The sequence below is a fragment of the Centruroides vittatus genome, unplaced genomic scaffold (genome assembly GCF_030686945.1).
Source record: "Centruroides vittatus isolate TY-2023 unplaced genomic scaffold, ASM3068694v2 contig_1159, whole genome shotgun sequence".
In the NCBI taxonomy this organism is placed as follows: Eukaryota; Metazoa; Arthropoda; class Arachnida; order Scorpiones; family Buthidae; genus Centruroides; species Centruroides vittatus.
The window spans coordinates 1,745,660-1,772,451 of record NW_027120745.1 but is presented as its reverse complement, the minus strand read 5'-3'; the positions used below and the strand labels follow the sequence as shown (position 1 = coordinate 1,772,451).

The window sequence follows — 26,792 nt, the reverse complement described above, 5'->3', positions numbered from 1 at the left end:
TAGCGGTATTTTATTACGACAGATGGCGCCATAAATATTTTTTGAAGTGAATTTATTACTAATAAAAATAATTAAAATTAAGATATAAAATAAGTAGTTATTAGATGTAGATTTTGACATTTTAATAATACACAAGACGATTAATTAATTATTATTAGTTGATGATGTGAATTTGGAATTAAATACAAATTTATTATTATTATTTTAAATAGGCTTTCCTATGGAAATTCACGCAATCGTCGGTGGCGTTGTTCTCCCTTACATTTTAGATCCTAATTTTGAAAAATATTTACCTGTTATTCCATCAGAAGTTGGATTTGTTAATTTTACATGGAAATCTGGGGAAAGAAAGGTTTGTAATTATTTATGAAACGATATTAAATGTCTTAAGAATTATATAATTATAAAAATTCAAAACAAATATCAACACATTTCAGAATATATTACACATAATTACATATAACATAACACATTACCGAATTAATTATATAACTGTAAATGCAGTCTGACCAACCTTACTCACTTATAATGGCTATACTGGAGATATTTTACCATTCACACTTGATTTTTTATTGTAATAATGGTTAATGTTATTTATGGTAGCGAACATGGCAGCTCGTCCCTACTGTTCCATAGATGAGCCACCATGTTTGCCACCATAGGTAACATTAACCGTAATGAATAGCCAAAAATGCATATGATTATGATCTATTACCTGATATGTAATAATAATCGCTGTGTAAGTTTGTGTCGATGCACCGATAATTGGATTTCAATCAATTTCTTTATGTAATAAACGGTACAGTAGACCCCCCCTATAACATGGTAGATACGTTCTGTGTTATATGAATCCGTGTTGTATGAGTCACTTAAATATGTGAGCCAATCACAGCCCGGCACGTGTGCAGTTTAAGGGCTACGGCTGTTTGAAAGGTTTTCTTCCATAAAATTAATCGATTCTATACTAATTTGACTCAATATTTCCAAATCACGTATAATTTTTTGGGAATATTCCATATAAATTTTGCTATAAACGAAAAATTGCAAGATTACTTACTGAGTGTGCACCGTTCGACGACGCCATTGCTTACGTTTGTTTTTGTCACGGAGTGGCTCGTCGAACGGTGGGCGCATGTTTCCTGATCGGCAAATTTTTCGCAGAAAAATAACTTAACTTTGGAGACATCATTAATAAAAATATAATTTTTAATGCCATTGAGTAATAAATGTTTTTTAGTAGGTCTGGTGCTCATTTAAACTCAACGATTTGTACAATATCTGCTATTAGTGCAGATTTGACCATTCCTGTCATGACACGAGTCGGCGATGACATTTTACCGTGTTATACGAGTCTCTTTTAGCATGTTATATGAACACGATGACAATTTTTTCGCTGTGTTATACGAATCTGTGTTATGCGAACCTGTGTTATAGGGGGGGTCTACTGTATAGTTATATTTAACGATTGTAATGATCCGACCACTTGTTGCAGATCTCGATTTTTGCTTGTGTATTTAATACTGACTCCTGAGTAAAAAATGTTAATGTTTACATTAATTTTTTACAGACATTTTATAACGAATTTCTGTACTTTATTTTCAGTCGTTGAATTTATTAATTTTTTTTAATAAATGATTATAAACACTTAGAGAAAATTTAGTTTTCATTTTATCGTAATCACTTTTATTTTAAATGTTCTCTACACTAATCAATATATACTCGTACTTGTGAATTGATACGGTTGTTTTTACTATTACATTATTGGCTGTCTTTACTTAAAAAATTAGTTATTTGTATTAAATAAACAAAACTACACTGAACAGAACAATGGAAATCAATAAAGTACATAAACTTTATTGTTTGTTGCTGACTATAGTATAATGAATTTTCATGTTTTGCTAATTGGTAGTTTGTTGCTAATATTTACATAATGATTATTATCATAATTGTCATCATGATAGTTACTTAAACAGAAATTAGATTTTTTTAATATAATTAGATATCATTATCACATTAATCACAAAAATTGATAACACAGCCAAATGATTAATTACAATACTTAACAATACTTTAAGGCAATTGTTTGGCTATGTATTTATATATATATTGAGTTTCAGGTTGTTTAATATACTTAATTAATAACTGCTTTTTCCTTTATATATATTTTGGGATCATAATAACACATGGAAAATATTTATAGATGTAGATTTGAAATTTGGGAATATAAATAAACAAAATACTGAATAAGTTTATATGATATTTAAAGTAAAATCTGTGTTAAAGTAAATTTTTAACAGAGTAAATAATAATGAATGAAAAAGAAGCACAACACACCATGTCTGTTGTTCAAGACTCGTGTTCTTAGTTTTATTTCACAATGTTGATAGTTCTTATGATTTAATAACAATCTAGGTCAAGTATACGTCCTTTTAATTTTGAAAGATTTACTTGTGATAATCCTCAGAACAAAGAAACAGAATTGTTTTCTTCTCAAGAAGAAAAATTGTCATGAACAAACCTTTAACCAAAAGAAGTAAACATGATTTCAATAATTTTAAATTGGAGGAGACACTCTAGTTTTTTTTCAGTTGGAATGTATAAAGTTGACTCTGGAGTGAAAAATGCTTTGGAGTATATAAAAAACATTCGACGACACCACTTGAAACATTCAAAATGATATACTGATATACTAAATATGCAAAAAAGAATGTCAGACAATTTGAGAATTAGATTAATGATCATCTTTTTCTCAATGTGGGCTGAACTTTGTAGACTGCATTCATTTTTTCTTAAGAGAACTGCAGGTTTTAAAACTGCTGAATATCACCATACTCCACAGTTCCATAACCAAGTGCACTAGGTTGTAAATAATATATGTTAATGATATGCAAACTTATTCTCATTATTTCACTAGTCAAGTATAGTCTGAATGTGGTACATCATCACAAATATCAGCCTAATTAAGGCTACATAATGACACAAAGTAGAAAACTGAAAAATAAAATTATATTGCCAAAGTCAGGAATCACATATTAGGACCTCACAAGCCATATTTTGCTCATGACTGATTTAGATGTTAAGTCATATTGCTTGGATATAATTACATGTTTACAGATTTATTGCTATTTTCACAATATAAATTATAAATTGTATTAATAACAGGAAGTTCTCTATTTCTTTTCTTTTTCTTTTTTTGTCATTGCTAATTTGTTGTTTATCTTAATAGTTTTCTTAAATATTATTTGATGTTACCTTTACTTTATTTTATATTTGGTGATTTATTTTTGTTCAATAAATATGCGATTAGGATTTATTTCACAATATTTTGTTACATAACTATAACTATAAATTTCAATAACAAATTAAAAATACCTTATTTTATTTATTGGCCATGTTTCATCTCAAATGTCAAAATAAACAATGACTAATCAATTAAGTAATGAATGAATAAATATAAATAACTTATTAAATGTTATTGTTGAATAAATTTATTCTTATGCAATACTTTATTTTAGAGAAACATTAGAATAAAGCATATATCATTTTTTTAACATAATCTGCCTAAAAATATTTCAGGTGCTTCATGACATACATACACACAGTTCTACACACAAAATTATAAATCTTATTCCTATATGTATTTGATAACATACTTTTTATACGTTTGAAAAATTGTTACAAGACATTTATTTTTAAAGTATTAAATATTATTTTGAAAAGATGAAATAAATAAATGAAATACTTTTTACTTTCTGTAAAGGCTGTTTTTTAATCTTGCTAAAGATATTGATTTTTGAATTTTCTTAATATAAAAATAGCCTGTTTGTTTATTTTGTTTTTATATTAAATTTATTCATGATATTTATTAATTTGAAAGAGAGTTTTATCGAAATTACGGATTTTATATGCATTTATTATATCATTTTGATTCTTTTTTCAAATACAATTTACTGATTAAATATAAATTTTAAATATTTCTACAAAATGTTAAATAGTATAATTTTTTGTAGAAATTTAAATAATTTATATCTCTACAGCCATATTTATTTATTATATATAAGTAATTTTGAAAAATTTTAAAAATTTTCAAAATATATCATTATTGTAACATTTACACTGAAATGAAACTTTAATATCTTAATGTACAAACATATAAACAACCCTAATAGCCCGATGCAAAGCAATAACATACCAACTACTGCCATAAATTGTCTGGCTATAATTTGGAATAAATAATTATAAATAAGCTATAGCCATTGTCGGCATTATAATGGCCAATGATGGCTATAGCTTAACATTAAATGTACTGGAAGAGGGAGGAGATCGGAGCGAAGGTCTGGGTACCATAACTGGTAATGCATTTGCACGGTAAGAGAAAGTTGTGGGTTCGAGTCCTGCTTTGGGCCAATTCTTTTCTTCCAGTTTAATCTAAATTATTTAATTAAATATTATAATTATTAATTTTAATATGAGATGGTGCCTAACACCTTCCTCTAGTGCCAAATTCATTTATGATTTATTATTCCAAATTATAGGCTGACAATTTACAGCAGTAGTTTGTGTGTTAATGCACAAACTTTAAACTATTACTCAAAATTTATTTATTTTAAGATTTATTTATCTTGATATTTATACACACATTAATTTTAATTAATATTTCTATTTTTAATTAATTAATTATAGCATTAATTTATAAATAATACATTTCGCTGTAATTAAATTTACAGGTCCAGTAATGTTTTGCAAGTCCCAACAATGGTTTTTAGGACTATAATAAAATTAACATTGAAAACATATGTATTTAAAATTAATTTTAGTAGATTTAATTTTGTGTTTTTCATTAGTTTAGAGTGAAAAATTCTCTTATAACATATTTTGAAAACAATTTTAATGCAACCAGTACAAAAACTAATTTCCATTTCATTTCTTATATGTAACAAAAACATAAACATTTTTCTAGAAATAGAAATGTTTGAAAAAAGAACTTGTATTGTATATATTCTTTTAATGGAATACATGCTTTTGTATACTTCAATAGAAATAATACATTATTGTTATTCTTATTTTCAGCAATATTTTTATGATTTTGATCAACTTCAATCTTTTAATAAAGATATATTAGGTAATCCTGTTATATCAATTGATACAAGAGGAAAAGTGCCAAGAAAACCAAGAGGTTTGGAATATACTTTAATTACACGTTCAAATACTATTAAATGATATACGAAATGTTAAAATTCTACTTTTCATATCTTTTAGTTTTTCAAGTATTTCTACCATGTTTAGGAAATCAAAGTGGAGTTGCTTCTTTTGGAATTGGGTTACGTATTCAAAATGAATCTGGAAATTTTTTACCTGGAACACCTCTAAGATTGAAACTACAAAAACAATGTGCAGATCATGGTTTGTATATGTTCATTATAATGATTGATTGTTTTTTTACATTAAACTTTTACGTTCTTATTTTATTTGAAGATTTACAATTAAAAAATTTAAATTTGGTATGCTTCTTGGACTTATTTACAGATGATCTTTTCTACACATCACTTATGATGTATTCCATAATTATGTTTTTAAGCATTAGGTGCTTATGCATAAGATATTCTAAACACAGTCACATAAACTATTTGGCAACAAATGCATTAATATAGAAGCACATATTACTATATCATAGAATGTTTAAAACTTTGCTAACTCTATTTTAATATACAGTAGAGCATCGATTATCCGAACACCAATCAACCGAAACGTCTGTTAACTGAAAGCGTTCTACTTGGACTATGTCGGGATGTGTGTCATGCTGAATCGAATGTTTATGATACTAGATTAACTTTTTGTGTTTATATTTTTCAAATATATTTATTTTGTTTGTACAAAATAAGGAAATAATTTTTAATGATACAATAGCCACGATTATTATTATAAAATTTTTCGTTGGGCTTAACATTGACGAAAATTCAACATGAAGCAACACACAATGGAGAAAAATTTCAACATGGGATATATTAATATATTGTTATTGGGATATACTAATATACTATATTAATAATGTATTTTTTCGTACATAATTGGTTATCCGAAAAATCGATTTTCTGAACAACCCCAGTCCCCAATTGATTCGAATAATTGATGCGCTACTGTAATTGGCTTTTTTTGTAATTCTATGTATTTTATTTCATGCATTTAAAGACATTATTCTAAGAAGCAGTCCACAAGCTTCACTAGACTGCCAAAGGAGTCCAAAATGCAAAAAAAAGATTAAGAATGCATTTTAAATAGTTAGAAATAATGATTATACTTTAAAAAACTTTAATAATAAATATCATAAAGCCTGATGAGTATATAATGAAAATCCAATGATCCCCTGAAAGATCAGGCTAAAATTTGGCTAATTAAATGATTAATATAAAGTAATTTGTCACTAGAGGTAGACGTTAGGCACCATCTCTTAACTAAATTAATACAGTGGAACCTTGGTATACGACCTTAATCAGTTCCTGATGTTTGGACTTATACCGAATTGGACGTATATCAAACCAACCTTTCCCATAAGAAGTAACGTAAAAATGATTAATCCGTTCTCATGTAAAAAAAATTTCGTCTTGATATGGTATATTAATGGGGTTGTAAAATAATTTAAACACTGAGCACATTAATAAAAAAATAAATTTTATTATAGATTTTGAAAGTTATTACAGTATATTGTATTATATTATTTAAATTAAAATCAAATCAAACTCTCCAGAAAGCAATTTCTCAACATGATCTAATGTCTTTGATCTCTGTTTAGAAATTGATTTAACCCCTTTCACAACGTTAGCAGATTTAATAATGTATTTATTTTTCACGATTGTCGATATCGTCGTTCTCGGAATACGGTATGCAACAGTTAAATCTCAAACACGCATGCCACCTTCATATTTCTCAACAATCTCTTTTTTCAGTTCCATTGTGATTCTAGTCATTTTTTTGTTTTCTGTTGCTTTTCATTTGCCTTTTTGCAATTCATGATTAATAAAAACAAGAAAATTTTACTTACAAATTAAAATCAGAAGAAATTTAACAAAGTTATAAACCATGGCACTGCGAATGTCTAGTCTGGTCTAGTACACCAATAGTGCTACTTGTTCATAGATGGTGCATATAATTAAGTCATATACCGAACAAAAGTCGTATATCGAGCAAAATTTGTTTCGTCCAAACAGGACGTATTCTAAAGCAGACATATACCAAGGTACCACTGTAATTATAAAATTTAATAAATTATTAAATAATTTAGAACTTTCTGGAATAAAAGAACTGACTTGGGGCGAGCTTGAACCTGCAACCTCTGCTTGCCATGTGGTGCACTCTACCTCTAGCGACAAATTACTTTATATTGATCATTTAATTAGCCAAATTCTAGCCCAATCTTCAGACGATTGTTGGATGTTTCATGAAAAACTTTAATTGTATTCTCTGAGTACGTTATTTAAAAATTTAAATGTATATATTAAAGCTATTATTATATAAAAGAAAATAGATTAAAATTAAAAACTGTAATGAAAATATTTTTGTAAGGAAAATCCAAGATTCACAATTGAATTAAAGCAATACAAATATTAAGATTTATGCTATTCTAGATGGTAACAAAATTATTTAATGATGATTAAATCAGTAATATTAATATCATTACAAGGCAGTTGTAACTACACTGCAGTTACTATATAAATTACTAATCCTATATAGTCCTTTAATTTTATGTTATCAGTCATATATAAATGTATGTATCAGCAGCAGAAGACCTATCTGCGTTATATTGAATTCTAAATGTTATAAGGATTTTTTAAAATTTTGTCTACGTTCTTTTTTGTATTATGTCCAATTTCCTTAACATTGCATTATCTCACTAGAGGGCTCGCCTCCTTTCTTCATCTACTAGTCTTTATATCCCATACATTCACATAAGTTATCAATCCATGACATCTTAGGTCTTCCATGTTGCTTTTTTCCATCAATTTTACCCATTATGATGATCTGTAATAATTCATACTTACTTCCTCTGATTATGTGTCCAAAGTATGATGTGGATCAAAGTTTATGAGATTTTATATAGATTGACAGTTCCTTCTGTGAGTCTTCTTTCTAGAGTAGAGTCTGTAATACAGTTGGTCCAACTGATTTTTAGCATCCTCCAGTGAATCTATATTACAAATGGTTCTAATTGTTTTATCCATATTACAAACATTTCTAATTGTTGGGGTCTACCTCTTATAAAAAAAACTAGCCAAACAACATTTTACTATTTTTTGTCTAATTTTTAAACTAAGGTCATTATCACAAAGAAGACCTTTCATTTTTGTAAATGTCTTCCTTGCCATTTCAATTTGTGTTTTAATTTCTTTATTTGGCTCTAAATCTTTTATTATTGTTCCTAGATATTTGTATGTATCTGGATGTTGTTATTTACTCATCTGCTGATTATCATATATTTTGTTTTTTCAATATTTATTTTGATGTCAAACTCACTACCAGTCTCACAGACTGAATTAAATACCTCCTGTAAGTCTTCTAGAATGTTTGTCATAAATATCATATTATCCTCATATTGTATGTTTATTATAATTCCGTTAATTTTAATGCTTTTTGTTATGGTGCGTTTCCAATGCTTTCATGAAAACATACATTGAAGAGTGGGTGATAAAATACATCCTTGTCGTACATCTTGTTTTATCTCTACTTTGTTCAATGATGTACTCATTATTTACAATTTCAGCCATTTGGTTCTTATTATACAGATATCTTTATTGTCCAAACCTTGTCTTTCTTATTTTATTTTAATTATAAGATAATTAAATGGATCTGATGTTTACCAGATAAGCATTTTTATTGTTAGTTTTCTTTATAACAATACAGAACACAATTGATAAAATTGATTTTTTTGAAACATTTAAAAAATTTTTTTTTAATTTTTAACTCTATTTAGTAATTCTGCCATTTCCATGGATATAAAATATGAAATGTCAAGAAAATTGAAAGATTAACAATACTAAATCCAAATACAAATAACAGTATCAATATGTACAATATATAAGATGATTCAGAAAGTAACTTAAGCTTAAATTTCAGAAATCAAACAAAATACATATACATTACATTTAGCTAAATTTTATAATATAAGCTAAAAAATTTTAGCTTTCAATAAAAAATATAGTATACTCTATTTGGTTTGTGGATTATCCATGCATGCTTACATCTTGATGAAAATTGACATCAGGAATACAAATATTAGCATTAGAATAAAAAAAATCTGTGTTGTTAACTCTTGCTATATAAAGTTGTATGATAAGTGTCAAAACTATTTCCAGAACATTAAGGTATAAATTAAATGGCCTAATACAGTAAGTATAGTAAGTGCAGTTGATTCTTGAATAATAAGGCTTTACTTATATGTATACTGTATTCTTTTTTTATTTTTCGTTAAATAAGTTATAAAATTGTTTGAAGAAAATATTTTGAATAATTTCCTTATCAATAAATCATTAATATTGCAAAATTAATGATGTTTTAGACAATATGTAGCTGGCAACCTATCATTCTCAGTTAATTATACAGTAGACCCCCCTATAACACCAGCTTATATAACACAGATTAGTATAACACAGCAAAAAAATTGCAATCGTGTTCGTATAACACGCTAAAAGAGACTCATATAACATGGTAAAACGTCATCGCCGACTCGTGTCGCGAAAGGATCGGTCGAATCTGGACTAATAGAGGATATTGTACAAACCGTTGAGTTTAAACGAGCACTGGATCTACTAAAAAACATTTATTATTCAACGGCCATAAAAATTATATATTTATTAATGATTCACAAAGTTCAGCGAATTTTTCACAGAAAAATAACTTATCAGGAAACACGCATCTGCCATTCAATAAGCCGCTCCACGACGAAAACAAGCTTAAGCAATGGTGTTGTCGAACAGTTCACATTCGGTAAGTAATCCTACAATTTTTTGTTTATAGCATAGTTTATATGGATTATTCCCAAAAAAATTATGTGTTTTGGAAAAGTTAGAGTCAAATTAGTCTAGAATTGATTAATTTTATGGAAGAAAACCTTTCAAACAGCCGTAGCCCCTAAACTGCACAAGTGCCAGGCTGTGATTGGCTCATGTATTTAAGTGACTTGTACAACACGGATTTATATAACATGGAACATATCTACCGTGTTATAAGAGTGTCTACTGTACGAGAAATTGATAGTGAACTGCAAAGCACTAGTTTGATAAATTTTTATGAATTTTCTGTTTTACTTCAAAAATTTTATTCAACTCTGATTACATCTAAAGCTTATTAATTAATTAATTAATTATCTTTCTCAAAACATATTTTATTCATAATATATAAACTATTATGTTAAATTTAATATGAAATTAAAAACCAAATGAAAGAAAAGTTGATAGCGTTCATCAAAACAGACTTGCATATTAGCTGTATTTCCACATTATTAGTGCCTCCATTATCAGTGATTAACCTAAATAATTGAGTGTGTACTGTATAAATATACACTCTAAATATACAGTAAACACACAATAATTTTCAGAATGTTTTTAGATAAAACATTCTGAAAATTAAATTTTGTTTAATTGGAGAGAGTTCTTGTTATCTTTTTAAATTAAAACATCAATAGTTTTATCATAAAAAATAAATAATTATTGATTGCTGAAAAATAATTATGTGAAGTTTTTAACAAATTAATTGTATTTATTGTAAAGTATTCCATCATAAATATATGGAACAAGTACATAAAATTTAAATTCTTTTTATATTATGAATAATTTGATATCCAACAGAAAAGTTTTTATGTTTTTTTATCAAAATATTTTAAAATAATTTTAACTTGCAATGAGCAGTTATTTATTGTGACATCATCACAATGCTGGGCTGTAATTTTTAATTTATTTAATTTAAAATATATGCTCTCATCTCAAATTAGTAGTGGCTTGCCCCTGTACATCATAACTTTCCTTCAACAATAGAGTTGTGCTGGTCCTTTCAGGGGAAAATTTTTGAATTGAAATAACATTACTTCTGGTTTGCATTGGAAGTTTTTATATAGTTAATTCGGGCCTCTCCCCTAAGGTTTCCATATCTGGTCTTGGATTTCATGTTTAACTTTAACCATTTTCGAGATTATGAAAAAACATATGGACAACAGTGAGAATTTATAGGTCTACAATTTTTTCAAATTGCAGTCCTAAAAATATTTTGAATAAATTATTTGGCATATACTACTATATTTTTAAAATGATTTCCTCTATATATCTTCTTAAGTAAGCACAGTATATATTAAATAGAACAGTAAAATAATTATATTGAATGAGATAATTGTAGGTAATTTTAACATGTTGAATGAGAAACTATTTTAAATTAATTTTTTAAAACAAGAATTGTCATATTTATATAAATTGAATTGTTATTTTTCAATATTATGAATCAATCAGTCAATTTATAAATTATATTTATATTAGATACATTATTTAGTCTTTTTGGCTGCTTTATATTATCATCAATATCTGTCAAAGTATTTTCTAAATAATTCATTATCATCTAGAAATTCCTTATTTTTGTAAATTATGATCCAAATAAAATTTTTTGCAGCCATATCAATATCTTTCTTAATTTCATAAATATAATAAAGCAAAAATTAACAATATGACATAAAATCTCTACTGTCACTAGAATTTTGGATTTTTCCACAGTTTTATAAAACTGATTTATATGTAGATTTGATTTTCTTGAATATTATATTTTTCATGAAAATGCATAAGTGTATTTGAAAAATTTTAGGTCCAGATCCAGAATGTGATAAAAAGTGTGCCAATGGTGGGAGATGTAATCAGCATAAAATTTGTGAATGTCCAAAAGGTTACATGGGAAAATATTGTCGTACAGGTATAAGAAACATTTTGATTGAAGCATTCATAAAATAAAGTACAGTTAAATAAATTTCATAAATGTTTCCTGTACAGCTCTTTGTTATCCACAATGTATGAATGGAGGAACATGTATATCTCCTGGAATCTGTTCTTGTGCTGATGGATATCAAGGACCTCATTGTGAAGGAGGTAACACTTGTAAATTAATTTTTTTATATCTGTATCTAAAATTAGTTTAATATAAACTAATTTTTCAGGTATCTGCCGTGAAAAATGCCTTAATGGAGGAAAATGCATTCAAAAAGATACTTGTTCTTGTCGCAGAGGTTATTATGGAGCTAGATGTGAATACAGTAAGATTTTTTTTATAATTAATTGATTAATATCTAATTTTTTAAAATAAAATCATTAGTTATTTAAATTCCTGGAATATCTTGAAGTCAATCTTAAAAATTTTTTATTACTATTCATTTGCACTTATTAGTAAAAGTCTGTTTTATTCAAATCTTGCATTTTTGTATTTATCATTAATTTTTCTGCCATTTGAATTTATATATTATTTATGGCTTAAATAGAGACTCATATAAAATATCAATAGTAATCATAATTAAAATTCCACAAATTTAAAAAGAATTCAGCACTTAAAGAATATATTTCCTTAAATGCTGAGCTCTTTTTTTGCTAGATATGCATATATAGTTCATATGATTTGCTGTGTTAATCTGGAAATCATGCTGTTCCAACTGTTATTCTTATCCTTCTTTGTTCTTCTCAAGCATTGTTAACAAATGCATTTCTTTATCGTCTGCCCCTTTGAATAACAAGTATTTGTACATTTCTGCATCAAATGAATTATTTGGAATGTAAAGGAGAATTAGGTACATTTTATGAATACTTTTGATTCTAATTTCATCTTTCTTAAGGATTAATTGCATATGTACAAAGTATATTTCTTGCTTCTTGCATTCTGTTCTATTTGATAATTCACAAAAACATTACTTATGTATTTAAATATTTGCTAGAATAGAAAAAAATATTTAATTACTATTTACGATGATAATCCAGTTTGAACTAGACTGTATTAGTGATGGCAAACCAGTGACCTGTGAGACAGTTTCAAGGTACATATTGAATGTTTAGAAAGTATTAGGTTTTTCTTCTTTTTGAGTAGAATTTATTTTGGCTTTACTGGACAGCATATTTAAAAAAAATTTTCACACACATCTTACCAAACAAAAAAATCATGGAATCTTACCCTGACAAGATGATGGTTATAATAAACAAAAACAATCATAACTACCAGGAAATTGTTCAGCTCTAATTATACTTCCCTTAATGCTATTTTCTAGAACTACTCAAATCATTTCATTACTGATAATATTAGCTCTTTGAGCTTAGAAAATTTCTTCTTTCTTTGTACCTGGAGATGAAATTGTTTTTACTCCTGAATCTATGAAGAGAATTTGTATAGCAAAACCAATCAAACAACTTCTCCTTCGACTGATTTTGTCTCAAGCAGATTAAGGCAATTTTGGCCAATTTAATGTTTAAAGAGTTAAGGTTGTTACATTAATATTTATGAATCATATGTTAAATAAACATTCATCAGTTTAATATAAATGGAAACAGTTTGCAAAGTAAGAGAAAAAGCCAGTTTGTTTTGTAAAACACTGAAGCATTGCATTCGTAATGATAGGAACTTACACCATAGTGACTGATAGTGCCCCACTACTATCCCAACCTCATGAATCATTCAAGACAGCATCTTGTCCAACATGGCATCTTCTCTAACTTACCTATTTGACCTGCAATTTAGAGTTACTAAATTTCAGATTCAATTTTGACCCACTTTCAGAAAAAGGTTTCCATTTCCTGACTATACTATCTTATATACATCTGTCAATTAATTATTAAAAGTTTCAATATAAAATGTTTTCAGAGACATTTACAAAATAAGCTTTATATAGTATATATAAAAATTGTGATAAATAATTTATCAGTGGAACCCCGATATAACGCGCATGTTGGGCGGGAAACAACATCTGTGTTATAAGGTGAACCGCGTTATACCGAGCGGCGCAGTGTAACGCGGTTCACCTCTTTACTTTAGCAATAATGTCAAGCTTTTCTTTTACTCATCATGCATACAATAATTAAACACTATTCAAAATACATGCAGGAACTCAATACGCAGTAACAATAAAATGCGCTGCTCACTAATGCCACACGGACCTGTATAAATGTGTTTGAGCTTATCGCGTCGTGAACATCGCCTGCACTATAACCGAGTGCGTGGTACAGTGAGCAGCTATAATGAAGGTCCACTGCAGTAGAATCTTCATTAATTGCAGTTTGATCAATTGAGTATACACATCTACTAGGATCTTAGTATTCTGGATCATAAAAAATTTATAGGTTTTTTTTGGTATTATAATTAGTAATGCAGATAAGAAAATGCAATCATTATGAATTAATTTTGTAGAAGAATAATAATATTCTCATCCCTGTTTAGTTTCAGTATTAGTTTTGCTTTCATGTAGAAACATGTTTATAACAACAAACTGGATAAAATATAAATATAAATATGATCAGAAATATTAGTAGTAAAGAACTTTTTTGCTGGAGTTATAAAGTGCTGAAGTTATTGTGAGTTTTTGTTTCTTTAGTCATATTAGTTAAAACTTTATGTTGTAAAATAAATGAAGACAGTACTGTGAATGGAAATTCTATTGTTTTTAGATTATCTGGACACAATTCTCTCCATTATTATCCCAGCTAATTTAGTTTTTAATGAATAAATTTATCTCTATTTTTTAATATTTATATGTTGTTAATTCTGTGTGATTCTTTCAAAAAATAGGTAAATGCCTTATACCTTGTCTAAATGACAGTAGATGTGTTGGAGTTAATCGTTGTCGATGTAGAAAAGGATTTTCTGGATCACAATGTGAACGAATCAGTGATCAACAGAATTTGACTAAAAAAGGTAATGGGTTTCTACTTCATTAATTTTTTTCTATTCTGTTTAATATAGTATTTCAGTTATATAAATGTTATATTTTAAAAAAAACCAATAAGACTCGCACATCGTAACAGAATAATTACTTCATCATATTGGTTGCAGAAAGCTGTAAGAAGAAATGCATACATGGTGTATGCAAGAAGAGACGTTGTTTGTGTGAAAAGGGGTGGTATGGAAAGAAATGTAACAGACGTAAGTTGCGTAAAAATTCCATGGGATTTTAGTGCATGAGGTGATGGTGTCAAACTACATAATCTAAAAACAAATTAAAGATGACATAAAAAATACTATTCAGATAAAATTTTTCTGTATTAAAAAAGAAATTCATTTTGTTAAATATTTTTAGTAAAGCAGCTCATGTAAATTTTTAAAAAATACACATATATTTGGACTTGAATTAGAATATTGTATTTAGAAATACTTTTTATATGTTTAATTTGAATATATTTAAAAAAATTGAAGTCGTTTAATAAAATCAATCATTCTTATATTAAAAAAAAATACTGACTTTTCATCAAAACATTTTTTACAATTAAACAAATATTTAAAAAATTTTAATGTAATTGATTCAGAGAGAAAAAAAACATTCATTTGCATTTCTGACTGTATTCCTTAATTTTGTTTAACCATTCTCAAAATTCTTATTCAGGATATATTGTTATTTAGAGAAAGGAAACAATCTTTAATCCCTGAAATCTAGAAGTTTATATTAAGTTAGTTTTTTAAATTAGAAAATAATTTAAACATAAGTAAATTATATAACTGTGACATGGAAATTACCAATATTTGAATTAGATTATCAAGAGTTAATATTTTCTTTTCAGTAAAAATTTCTGTACATTATTTATTATTCATTTATTTCAGTTATTTATGAAATTGAAATTTTTTAATTTGTAGATATGGAAATAGAAATAGATATAATGTTGTTTTATACTCAATAAGTTTCAAGTATTTCTGTCATTTATCTGCAATTGTTAACTGTATCACCAAAATCAATATAAAATGTAGTATTATTCTATATTTATTTTCTATTATACATTATTTAATTCTCTTTTATAATCTTAATTATTAAATATTAAATAAGTAATTATTTATATTAACATCAATAATGGATTTTACTCATACGCACCTATTTGCGAGTAGCCGCCCGGAGGTAGGACAAGGTCGTACCTCTTTTGGTCAGCAACAGCTTGGTGAGACCCTCCCGCTTGTCAGAGGATGGCTGAGTTACGTTTTTTGATCCTGAGGGAGCGGGATTCTTTTTGTCAGGTCGAGTGGAGGAGGAGAGAGGGGTTGTCGGTAAGGCGTAGGTCGTATAAGAGTAAATGACACCATTTAACAATGAAACAAAGATTTATTGGATAACAAAATTGATGCTTACAAACTCTAACGTCGAGAATTTCCCATCTTGGTTCTCTAGCTTTCTAATACACTCAGGGGACGAGAAAGAGTTTACATAATTGTCATCATACCTCTTTGATGATTCTACTGAGGTTTGAAATTCGTCCTTCTTTTTATGTTCACACAGTTATAAAAATTGCAACTGAGACACGGACTGTTGTTAGTAATACGAGGCTTGGAGATGCGGCGTTTCGGTAGACTCCCCTTAAAGTTCCTGGATGTCGTTGGGCTGGTGGTTGATGAGAGACTCCTGAGGGAGGAGGAACGGACTTTTATAGATTTGTCCTGGGAATCTACATCATGTGACTAATTGTTATTGGAGATAAAGGTTATTGTAGCAGACGTGGAGGTTAAAGGTGTTCCCGAGACCAAAATAAAGTGATGAAATTGTTAAATGTAAACTTATCATGCAAGACGAACTTTAGGATGTTTGGGGACAAGAGAATGTTGACAATGTTTTTGAGGAGGATTGTATATTTTCCCATCGGAATATTTTTTCTCACAAATTCGTTAAGCAATAGGAGAGAAAATAGTTAAAAATTTTATCTATATAAATTCCGGATTTTACACCTATATTTGTATTTAAAATATTTATATATAAAAGATTTTAAAATTTTGTAAACATTAAAAAGCAACTAACTCATTTTCTATCAAGTAATCAAACAAAAGTTTAATTGCTAGTAGTAGTACAAAGGGTTTGATGACACCACAAGTCATATACTTGGCAATACCATAAACTGGCCCTCTTTTATTATCTTGTTACATATTTGCAAGAAATACTTAAATTTTGAACATTTTCATAGATATGTGAACATCACTATAACAGGCCTTATATTCATTCTACTTTTTCTATTTTTGCTATTTTTTAGTAAAAATATAGGAAATAATCTGCTTTTTAAGAAATTGTCCCAATTATCCTACTTTTTGACTTTAAATGATAATATAGGATCAGTTCTCTTTAAAATAAAGCCTATATAATGCATATTCTTCACTATGCTATTCTTTCTACATTTGTATATGTAGTGCAATATCATGTGATTACTAAATATGTTAACTTTAAATTTTTTATCTAAAGAAATTTAATTCTTTTTTAATCTGTAAATCTCGACAATTGTTTTCCTAGTATTTAATAAAATTCTGAAAATCATGAGATTTTTGCTCCAGGTTTTTGTAAGCTGTTGTAATTTTTTTATTAAATGTTTACTGATGTTTAACTAATACTATTTAAACCCTAGGATCAATATATTCAGTAATTCTCTGCTATTATTTGTATTAAAGTACTATGATTTTGTATATATTTTTAGCTTTGATATTGGGTTGATGCAAAAGTTCCTGGAATTTTCTGCAAAAATAAAAAATAAAAAAAAAGAAAAACCTCATTTCTATAGACTCCATGAGAGAAAAATGGAAAACAAATTATCATTTGGTGATAACAATAAATCTTGAAAATAGTAAAATAACCATAATCATGTTAATTATCAGGATGGCACATAACACATTCAATAAATTATGATTTTCAAAAAATACACATTTTTATCAGTTTTATATTTATATGAGTTTAAAAATGGCAGATCTATATAGATTATTAGAAGTAACTCGTTTAAAGTATAATTACTTCTATAGAAATGCAAATTTAGGAGTAGAGTATAATTTTAATTTCAATTACTGCCATATTCATTAATTATCATAATAAACTAATTTTTTTGGATAATTCTGATAGTGATTATTGATGGAATACTCTGTGTATAAAGATCAGGAAATTAAGCTTATAAAGAATTGCTGTTTTTGTACATTATGAATAAAATGCAAGCAAATTATACAATTAAGGATTTAGAGAGTTTGTTTAATTCTCTAAATTCTTAACAATTGTAAAATTTTCTTGCATTTTATTCATTTTCAAGATAAAGTGCATACACATTATAAATGTAAGTTCATAAAATTACAAATTAAATAATCTTTTAACTGAAATTTATCTTTGTATACTAGTACATTTATCAATTAACAGGACTTATTATATTGGAAAATTATGGATGCAGATATTTAGTCTTACAGATCAGAAATAATACTTTTTATTTAGTTCACCCGAACACATACACTTTAAGCTTGTGTTTCGGACTTGTTTGTCCCTCCTCGGCAGGCATTCAAAAAGCACTTTCTACAATTAACAATTAAAATGTTTTTTTGTTACAATTATAATTAAAAATTAAAATAAACACATAAATGTACTAGTATACAAAGATAAATTTAAGTTAGGATAAAGAACACAAAGGCATAATAATTGAATCTTTTAACTGCTTTATTACAGTCCCTTATGAGCAAATCAGTTTGGAAGGTTGTTGGTATTACAGTTGGAATTTTCTTTTTAGTAATACAAATTAAATGTGATATATTACAAAAAAATTTTTATTTGATCAAATTAGATAAATAATTTGATCAAATAAAATTATTTGTTAATTTTTAATCAAAAATTGGGGTTTTTGTTAAATGAAGGATGGATATCGTCTGCTGTCCGGCAATTCCTAATTATGTATAAAATAAAGTATAAATAAATAAATAAATTACAAGTGATAAGTAATGGGGTAGGATCAAAAAGATGAAAAAAAATACATACATAAACATTCAAGCACTTAGTTTCTTTGACTCAAGTTGTTTTAATGCTAATGTAATAACAGTTTATAATAACAACAAAAATTTCTAATGTTCTTTTTATCTGTACGGTTGCTTCTGTAGGAATGAACTTCATTTTAAAATATTTTATAGATGTTTCTGAAAGAGAAATAATTTGACAGGTCTTGAAAATACTTCTTACATATTTTTATTTTTCAATTTTATACTTTAGTTAAAGCATTTTGAGTTTTTATGTTTATGAAATTTACTAGACAAACAGTATTTTCAGTTACATTTAATTGTGATGATAAAACTAATCCAAAATTTCATGTAGTAAATTATATCAGATTTGTGAGATTCAAAAAAAAAAATTAGATATTACATGTAAGTTACTTAACTATTATTAATAGAATATTTTAATTTTATGTTTCTAATTTATTCTAAGCCACGAGTGTTAGTAACATAAAAATGAATATTTATTATTATAGCTTCTTGTCCCTTTTTCTTTATATTTTATTCTTACAGTTACTTATTTTGTTATTAGTTTTGGACTTATCACACCATATTTTTCAGTAAACTTGACTTGGGCTTTTCTTCTCTTTATATTTTTTTAAATAAATTCCAACTCCAATATGTACATTTTGGGTAACAATTTATGTAAAAAATTTATGTTTATAAATTAAAAATTTATAAATTTATTAAAAGATATATTAAAAATTTTTTACATAAATTGTAATACTTACCACTGTATTTCTTAAAAAGTAAAAGTAACTATTACAATGCCAACTGAAGAGGGGACAAAACCCAAAGTGTACATATTAGAGTTGAAATTTATTAAAAAATATAAAGAGAAATGAGCAATTATTTATTGTGAGGTTGTCCGAATGCCAGACTGAAATTTTTAATGTATTTAATTCAAAATATGTGCTCTCCACCTCAAATTAGTAGTGGCTTGCCCCTGTACATCATACTTTTCCTTTAACAAGAATAGAGTCCTGCCAGTCATCTACCTAATACCTTACAGGGGAAAATTTTTGAATTGAAATAGCATCTGGTTTGCATCAAAAGTTCTTATACAGTTAATTGGGGGCTTTCTGTCCCTAAGGTTTCCATATCTGGTCTTTTCTTTCATCTATCTAACTCTGTTCTAAGATTAAGGAAAGACAGATGGATGGACAACAGTGGGAATTTATAGGTCTACAATTTTTTTAAATTGCAGCCTGAAAAGCTCAAGTCAAGTTTCCTAAAGAGCATGGTGTGATAAGTCCAAAACTAATAGCCAAATAATTATCTATATAAGAGTAAATATAAAATGAATGTTCACTCTTTATTTTTATTAAAAGATACATCTCACTCTAGTGCCAAATTCATTTCTAATTTGAAATCTTAGTTAAATTGATTTTATTGCTTTTAATTTAATTTGAAATGATAATGCCCTAAACAAGCTGGAATAAAAAATGTTTTCGTAAAATATTGCAAGCCATACTATAGTGTTACATGGGGGGTGTAAAAGTAGGTATACAGTTGTTGTTATGGGAAAAAAACATACAGGGAGAAAATAGGAAGAAAAACATTTTTATGTACAAATTAAATCACAAATAAGGAATACAAACTAATAAAAGATAATAAAAATAATAATAATGAACACCAAACATTTGTATTTCTCAGATTCTCAACTGTATACCTACTTTTGCACACCTTCCCTGTATATCATTAGCAGAAATGATCTTTATTTTAATAAAATTTTATAAATTTCAGTAATATTTCTTTTATGTAAATATTGATACTTGTGTTTTGTGTTCAAAAATTGTTTTAATTTTAGAATACAGACTGTTTGAAATTTTCTTTTCTGCAAGTTTTCATTGCTGGATCATATACATACAAAAAAGATTGGTCTTTAAAGTTTACACATGGCCATCTCTAGCACTCAAGAAACTCATGCATTGCTTTAGATCAGCAATTGAAAAGATAGCAAAATGTTAAAATTTTAAAGGAAAAAATTGATAATTTTTATGAATTTTTTTTCTTATTGATTATTTTTAGTTATAAATGTTTGTTTATTTCAGAGATTAGGCTGATCTTTTGACAGGTGAAATTCTGACAGTGTGAGGCAGCAATAATTGTTGTATTAGGCATCATAAGAAAACTGGTCTGAGGGCAGCACATTCACAAAGAACAACCCTGGTTGTACTGGTAATAGTGATTGCAATTGCTGGATCCAGTGCTGCGGATCCGCAAATACTCAATTAACTTTCTAAATAATGGTGCAAAAGTCTATGTTGTCAACATTGCTGCTTTGCTACGTGCGCTATCGCTCGGCAGCAAGAGTGATGTTGCCGTTCAGTGTGGGACGTGCTACACCCCTTCTCTATACCGCACCGCCCGCCCTTTTACCTCTGCTGATCTAATTGCCAGTTGACTTTCCGCTCTCGCTAAATAAAGTGTCTTAGCGCTAAATAAAATAAGTAACTTCTCTCCTAGTCCTGGTGCATAATTCTAATTTACGGTCGGTTGTGACATCAAAGAATCACGTGACAGAACGATTTATGATTATTTGATGACCCCGAAACCAACTAGCATAGAGGCAGAAAGGGCCTTCTCCGCAGCGGGATATATATGCAATTCATTAATAAGTAGGTTAGGAGACAACACCATCAATACTATTTGTTTCTCGAGATCCTACTTCCAGAAAAGTCAAAAAAATAACAGAAGTGATTGATTTAATTTTATTTAATCCTTTGAAATACTTTATTCAAGACAAGACTAATATTTTATAACTTCTACTCTAATTCTATTAAGTAAGAGTTTTTAACTTTTATTCTATAAGTGGTTAGTGGGCAAGGCTAGGCAACTTTATTGTGAAAATTAGTGAGAAACTGAGACTACCTAGTTAGTTAAATAGTTAATTAAATTAATGAGTATCAGTATCTTAGATATGTGATGATATGAATGTATGTGATTCATGATTGTGATAATAATAACTAACTACTAGACTACTACTAACTACTTACTCACTACTTTACTAACACTAATAATTAAATTACCGTATATCTCGGCGGATAAGACGATAGTTGAACCATAAAAAATGGCCCCGAAAATCCAGAGTCGTCTTATAGGACAGATAAAAAAAATTAGATTGAAATTTATATAAATTAAAACCATTATAAAAAGACAGACAAACCGTAATATTTACTAGAAGAGAGTAGGGTGTGTGCACAAAATAGAATAGCCCTTTTTATTTTGTATGGATCTAAGATCCAGGAAATAGAGAGATGGCATTTGTTCTGAGTATCAATGTATCATAAAACCTCCTAATATCAATATCAATAATAATAATAATTAATGAGGGAAATTATTATAGAATATTCAAATATTATGTATACTAATAAGTAAAATCAATTTATTAAGATATAAACATAATATTGTATTTATATATATATATTTCAGCTTGATGTAAAATCCTAAAAATTAAAATAGCCTGTTTAAATTACGTTATTACATATATTTAAGTAATAATTAGAATAATAAATAAAAACGATGGATAATTATTTATGTATTTAAAGGAGATTAGCAAACCTCTTTTTGGTTTAAATACTATAATAATACATTTTTCTTTATATCAAAGTTACATTGTATTTTGTAGGCATTTCTGTAATAGAAGCGCATACAAAGTGTGATGTAATTCTATAGTAATATACAAAAAGAGTACAGTCTTTAAAAAATATGAATCATTAACAACAAATGAAAGATTAAATAAAATAGAAATTCTTAATTATTTTGAATAAAATGAACAAAATTTTTACCTTAAATACAGGTTGTTGAATATGATCCATTTTTATTATTTTATTTTGTTTCTGTTTTGTATGTTAATTGAAGGAAATAAATCATTGGATACATTCCAGTATGCATCAGTTTCAGCACAACCAATGCACCAGTGAACAGTCTAATAAGCTTTTACTGAAGATCTGGCAAACAAAACGGCAGAAGCAAACAGTGCTACGTTGGCATTTGCAGATTTATTTTGACAAAATAACTTTGGATTAATATAGATGAGCAGTAAAAATGGTGTTAGTAGTATAATAACAGAGGTGGCCATATTATTTCATCAGAGCTCATCATATCCACAACCCGACAAATTCAATATTCAATGGTTGCTGCACCGGCAAACTCGTCGGTGAATATTGGAACACATTTCAATGGGTCGTCGATGCACCGTTTGATGCTTATTGGAATGTATCCATTGATTAGATCTAAGTTGGAAGTCATTAACGATAGAGTAGCAACAGAAAATATACAATGATGATTTTAAAAAAAGTTAAAAACAATCATAAACCATTTCCAATGATTGAAATTGATTTTAGCTCAGTAATTACATATACATCCTTTCAAATTTTTATTTTGTAATTGTTTCAAACATGTAAAAGCTTAATTATTCCATTATTCAGTGTGGACAATACAAATCTGGTCTTTGATACAATACGTATTACTGCATATCGAAGACCAGATTCAAGTGGTTATCTGTCATTCAAGTTTTAATACTTACAGTTTAGATTAATTACTAATACTGTATATTATGATAAAAGGAGTTTTTTTATATACAAAACTTTCATAATTACTCATTCATAACTGAATTGCGTCTTATAAAATTTCCATTATTATGCATTTATATCTTAAATATACTATACTAATGAAGTTAAATCGATACACTTAAATATTATAAAAGATTTTTTAAGGATAAATTTTAGTATTTTAATTATTTAATTTAATAATTTTTATTTATAGTTATGTTTATAAAAATTCTAAAAGTAATACATTATATATATATATATATATATGCATATATAAATGATAATTTTAGTGTAATCGTTCATTAAAAAATGATATAATCAACATTAATAGTCTAAAAACTCTTAATGCAAGTAAATACTGATGTAATAAACAAAACAATTTAATCAACAGGGAATTACTGATAAAAAATATTTAAATCGAAGAGAGTTTTAATTTTAGATATTACTTTCGTGATTAAATTAAAGATATATGATGTGTCAATTTATTATTATTTTATGATGAATTATACATGCAGTGTTGTCAGTTCATTGCCATTCTAGTTTTATGCCATATTCTTATTGATTATTTTTATAAATTTCTCTTGATGGATCATCATCAAGATTTATGCAATATTCTAAAGATCAAACACTGTTGAGACAAAATACATATTAAAATAAATCTATTTTTATTATTAACTTTTTATTTAAAATCACAAAACCTCATTTATTTTTAGTCTCGAATTATAAAAGTCACGGACAATTTTAAGGTTATCAAACTCGATACGTTCGATCCTCCGAAGTAACGAGAATTTGACAAATTATAACGTAACGACGAATCGGTATTCGTCTAAAAATATCTAAATATTTAAGATTCAGATTAAATTAACGGACTAAGACGTGACGCTCGTGATCCGACAAACGGAGCGACTCTTAGGAAGACTTTCTTTAGGAAACTGGCCCCTATTTAGGTGTTAGACACAAGAAGAAAACCAAAAACACTCCACTGGTGAGGACAAACCTGCAACTAACTACCAGTGTTCGACGGTTTTATTCATCTTAAAGATTTAAGAAAATATTTATTTATATTATTTTGATATGCAAATGCTCTATTGACCAAGATAAACATATTAAATATATATTATTTAAGATTAGGTTATAATTTTTCTAAGGCAAACTAATCATATTTTATTAGTTTTCTATATTATAAACTAGCACGATAAACATTGGCTAAATTTTATACGCCCGCGAAGGATATCCTTCAATTTTATAACGTTTCACTACTTGTAATATTGAATGAACCAAGTTTATAGATTTTTTAGTAAGCTATTCATCGTATTTTTTGGATGATAAGTTTCTAACAGTGCAAAAACTGTTGGTCACTATCCTGGCAAACGTTACATTTTTTACTAGAAGAAATCTCAAGATTGGAAATATATAAAAATGCACCAAATGATTAAGTATTTTACGCGTATATACGGTAATTTATTTATCTTAAATAAATTCAAATATTTAAAAATATCTCATTTCAGTTTATTTGTAAAGTATTTATTGTCAAAATACTTTGCAAAATACTTTATTGTAAAACATTTTCATTGATTAAAACAAATCATTTATGTCATAAACTCAAAAACAAATGTTTATTCACGATTAAAGTATAATAATTTGTTAAATTGAATGTAAAAAAACACGAATAAAAAGGTTAAATTAATTATCAATTTAATTAAATTTTAGATAGATTCTAATATTATTTATAAATGTACAGGTCTACTGCACTAAATTCATTACATGCAGGTGTCTATTATCTTATATTTTTTGCATCTATGATATACGATTTGCAATTATATTTGTTGGAAATATTTTAAAGCTTTTCATCAGATGGTACAGTAGACCCCCCTATAACACGGTAGACACGTTTCGCGTTATACGAATCCGTGTCGTACGAGTCACTTAAATACACGAGCCAATCGCAGCCCGGCACACGAGCTGCGATCGGCTCACGTATTTAAGCGACTCGTACAACACGGAACGTATCTACCGTGTTACGGGGGTCTACCGTATAATAATGTTTTTATTTATAAATCTTATATACGTACATAAACATACATTTTAAAATATCGGCATGTATGATTTTCATTACCTCTCTGGTGTTTAAAAAATGTATGTTTGTAGTACTAACATACTTTATGACTTGTTTTGTCGAACATTTCATATATTTGATTCGTTTGAAATACCGGTTCTAAATTACGGTTATTAAAATTACAGGTAAGCCGAGGAGACGACGTCAGAGGAAATTATATCTCTGATCTTCCGAGGCGCGGCCGCTTTTAGAGATTGTTCCTATTCGATCAAACCGTCGCCGTCCTCGGAATGCAACAGAACAAGCAATCGCTCCCCGTTTCCGACGACGGGCGTGCCATTTGCATCCTCCCGAGTGCATTTTGACCAACTGCAATTTGTGATAACTTCTAAAATATGAACAATATTGTTTTTAGTTTTATATATAAAAATATATATGTATATTGCAAATATGTGCAACTGTGAATTATATAGATTGACAGATATATTTGCTGCTATAAAGTTGTTGTATAAATGATTATTCTAAAATTTAAAATTAAAAGAATTGTTAAAGATTTTAACATTATTCTTGGACTATTATTCAATTTTTTGATGAGCAACAAAAATTTTTAAAAAGAATCTGTGGAAAATCTGTACAGTTTAATAAAAACCTTTTGTTTTTTTTTGCTTATAATTTATTTAATTTTGTGTTTATTATTTTTATTGGCAAACTTTTAAACTCAACAAAGTTTCCCTTTTACATAACAAATTATTATGCCAGAAAGTTACATTTACCTTTAAAACTCAATTCGATTTAGAGGCGCAAAACGAAAAATTTACAAGTTAAATATTTATATAACAGCATTAAGTAAAAATTTAACATTTAGCAGATGCTTCCGACGTTACCGGCGTAGATAGCATTTATTAATCTGACTGATAGAGCACGACTGCTAATATTGATTAGATAACAATATTAAGCGCGTAAACGGTCAACGTTTTATTTATTTACACTAAACCACAAGAATTAGTTTAGCGAACTTGTCTAAAAATATATTTAAAAGTAGGTTGTCGACCCAAATATGCAATGAAAAAACTAGCAAGAATGCACATTCTCAACAAAATGGTGAGAGTGGGGAGAGGGATAAAGGCATTTGGAAACATTTTCTAGGCTACGACTAGCTAGGAAGGATGGGTGTGTTAAATGTCGCTAAAAAACGAGAAGTCGACACGCGGTAG

At 27.5% G+C, this 26,792-nt stretch overlaps 2 protein-coding genes across 3 annotated transcripts in view; both read left to right on the top strand.

Annotated features, from left to right (window-relative positions):
* The window catches only part of shf (shifted), a 29,777-nt gene extending 3,635 nt beyond the window's left edge, over positions 1-26,142 (top strand). The window contains exons 2-10 of one of the 2 annotated variants that reach the window (XM_067276752.1): positions 213-352; positions 5,071-5,176; positions 5,260-5,403; positions 11,836-11,940; positions 12,018-12,113; positions 12,182-12,277; positions 14,785-14,910; positions 15,049-15,138; positions 25,764-26,142. In XM_067276752.1, coding sequence (XP_067132853.1) covers positions 213-352; positions 5,071-5,176; positions 5,260-5,403; positions 11,836-11,940; positions 12,018-12,113; positions 12,182-12,277; positions 14,785-14,910; positions 15,049-15,138; positions 25,764-25,804 — 944 coding nt within the window. In that variant the 3' untranslated portion in view covers positions 25,805-26,142. The remainder of the gene's footprint in view (positions 1-212; positions 353-5,070; positions 5,177-5,259; positions 5,404-11,835; positions 11,941-12,017; positions 12,114-12,181; positions 12,278-14,784; positions 14,911-15,048; positions 15,139-25,763) is intronic. The other variant, XM_067276758.1, reaches the window with a different exon arrangement.
* The window catches only part of LOC136980625 (3-hydroxyacyl-CoA dehydrogenase type-2-like), a 268,457-nt gene that overhangs the window by 179,733 nt on the left and 61,932 nt on the right, over positions 1-26,792 (top strand). The window lies entirely within an intron of this gene.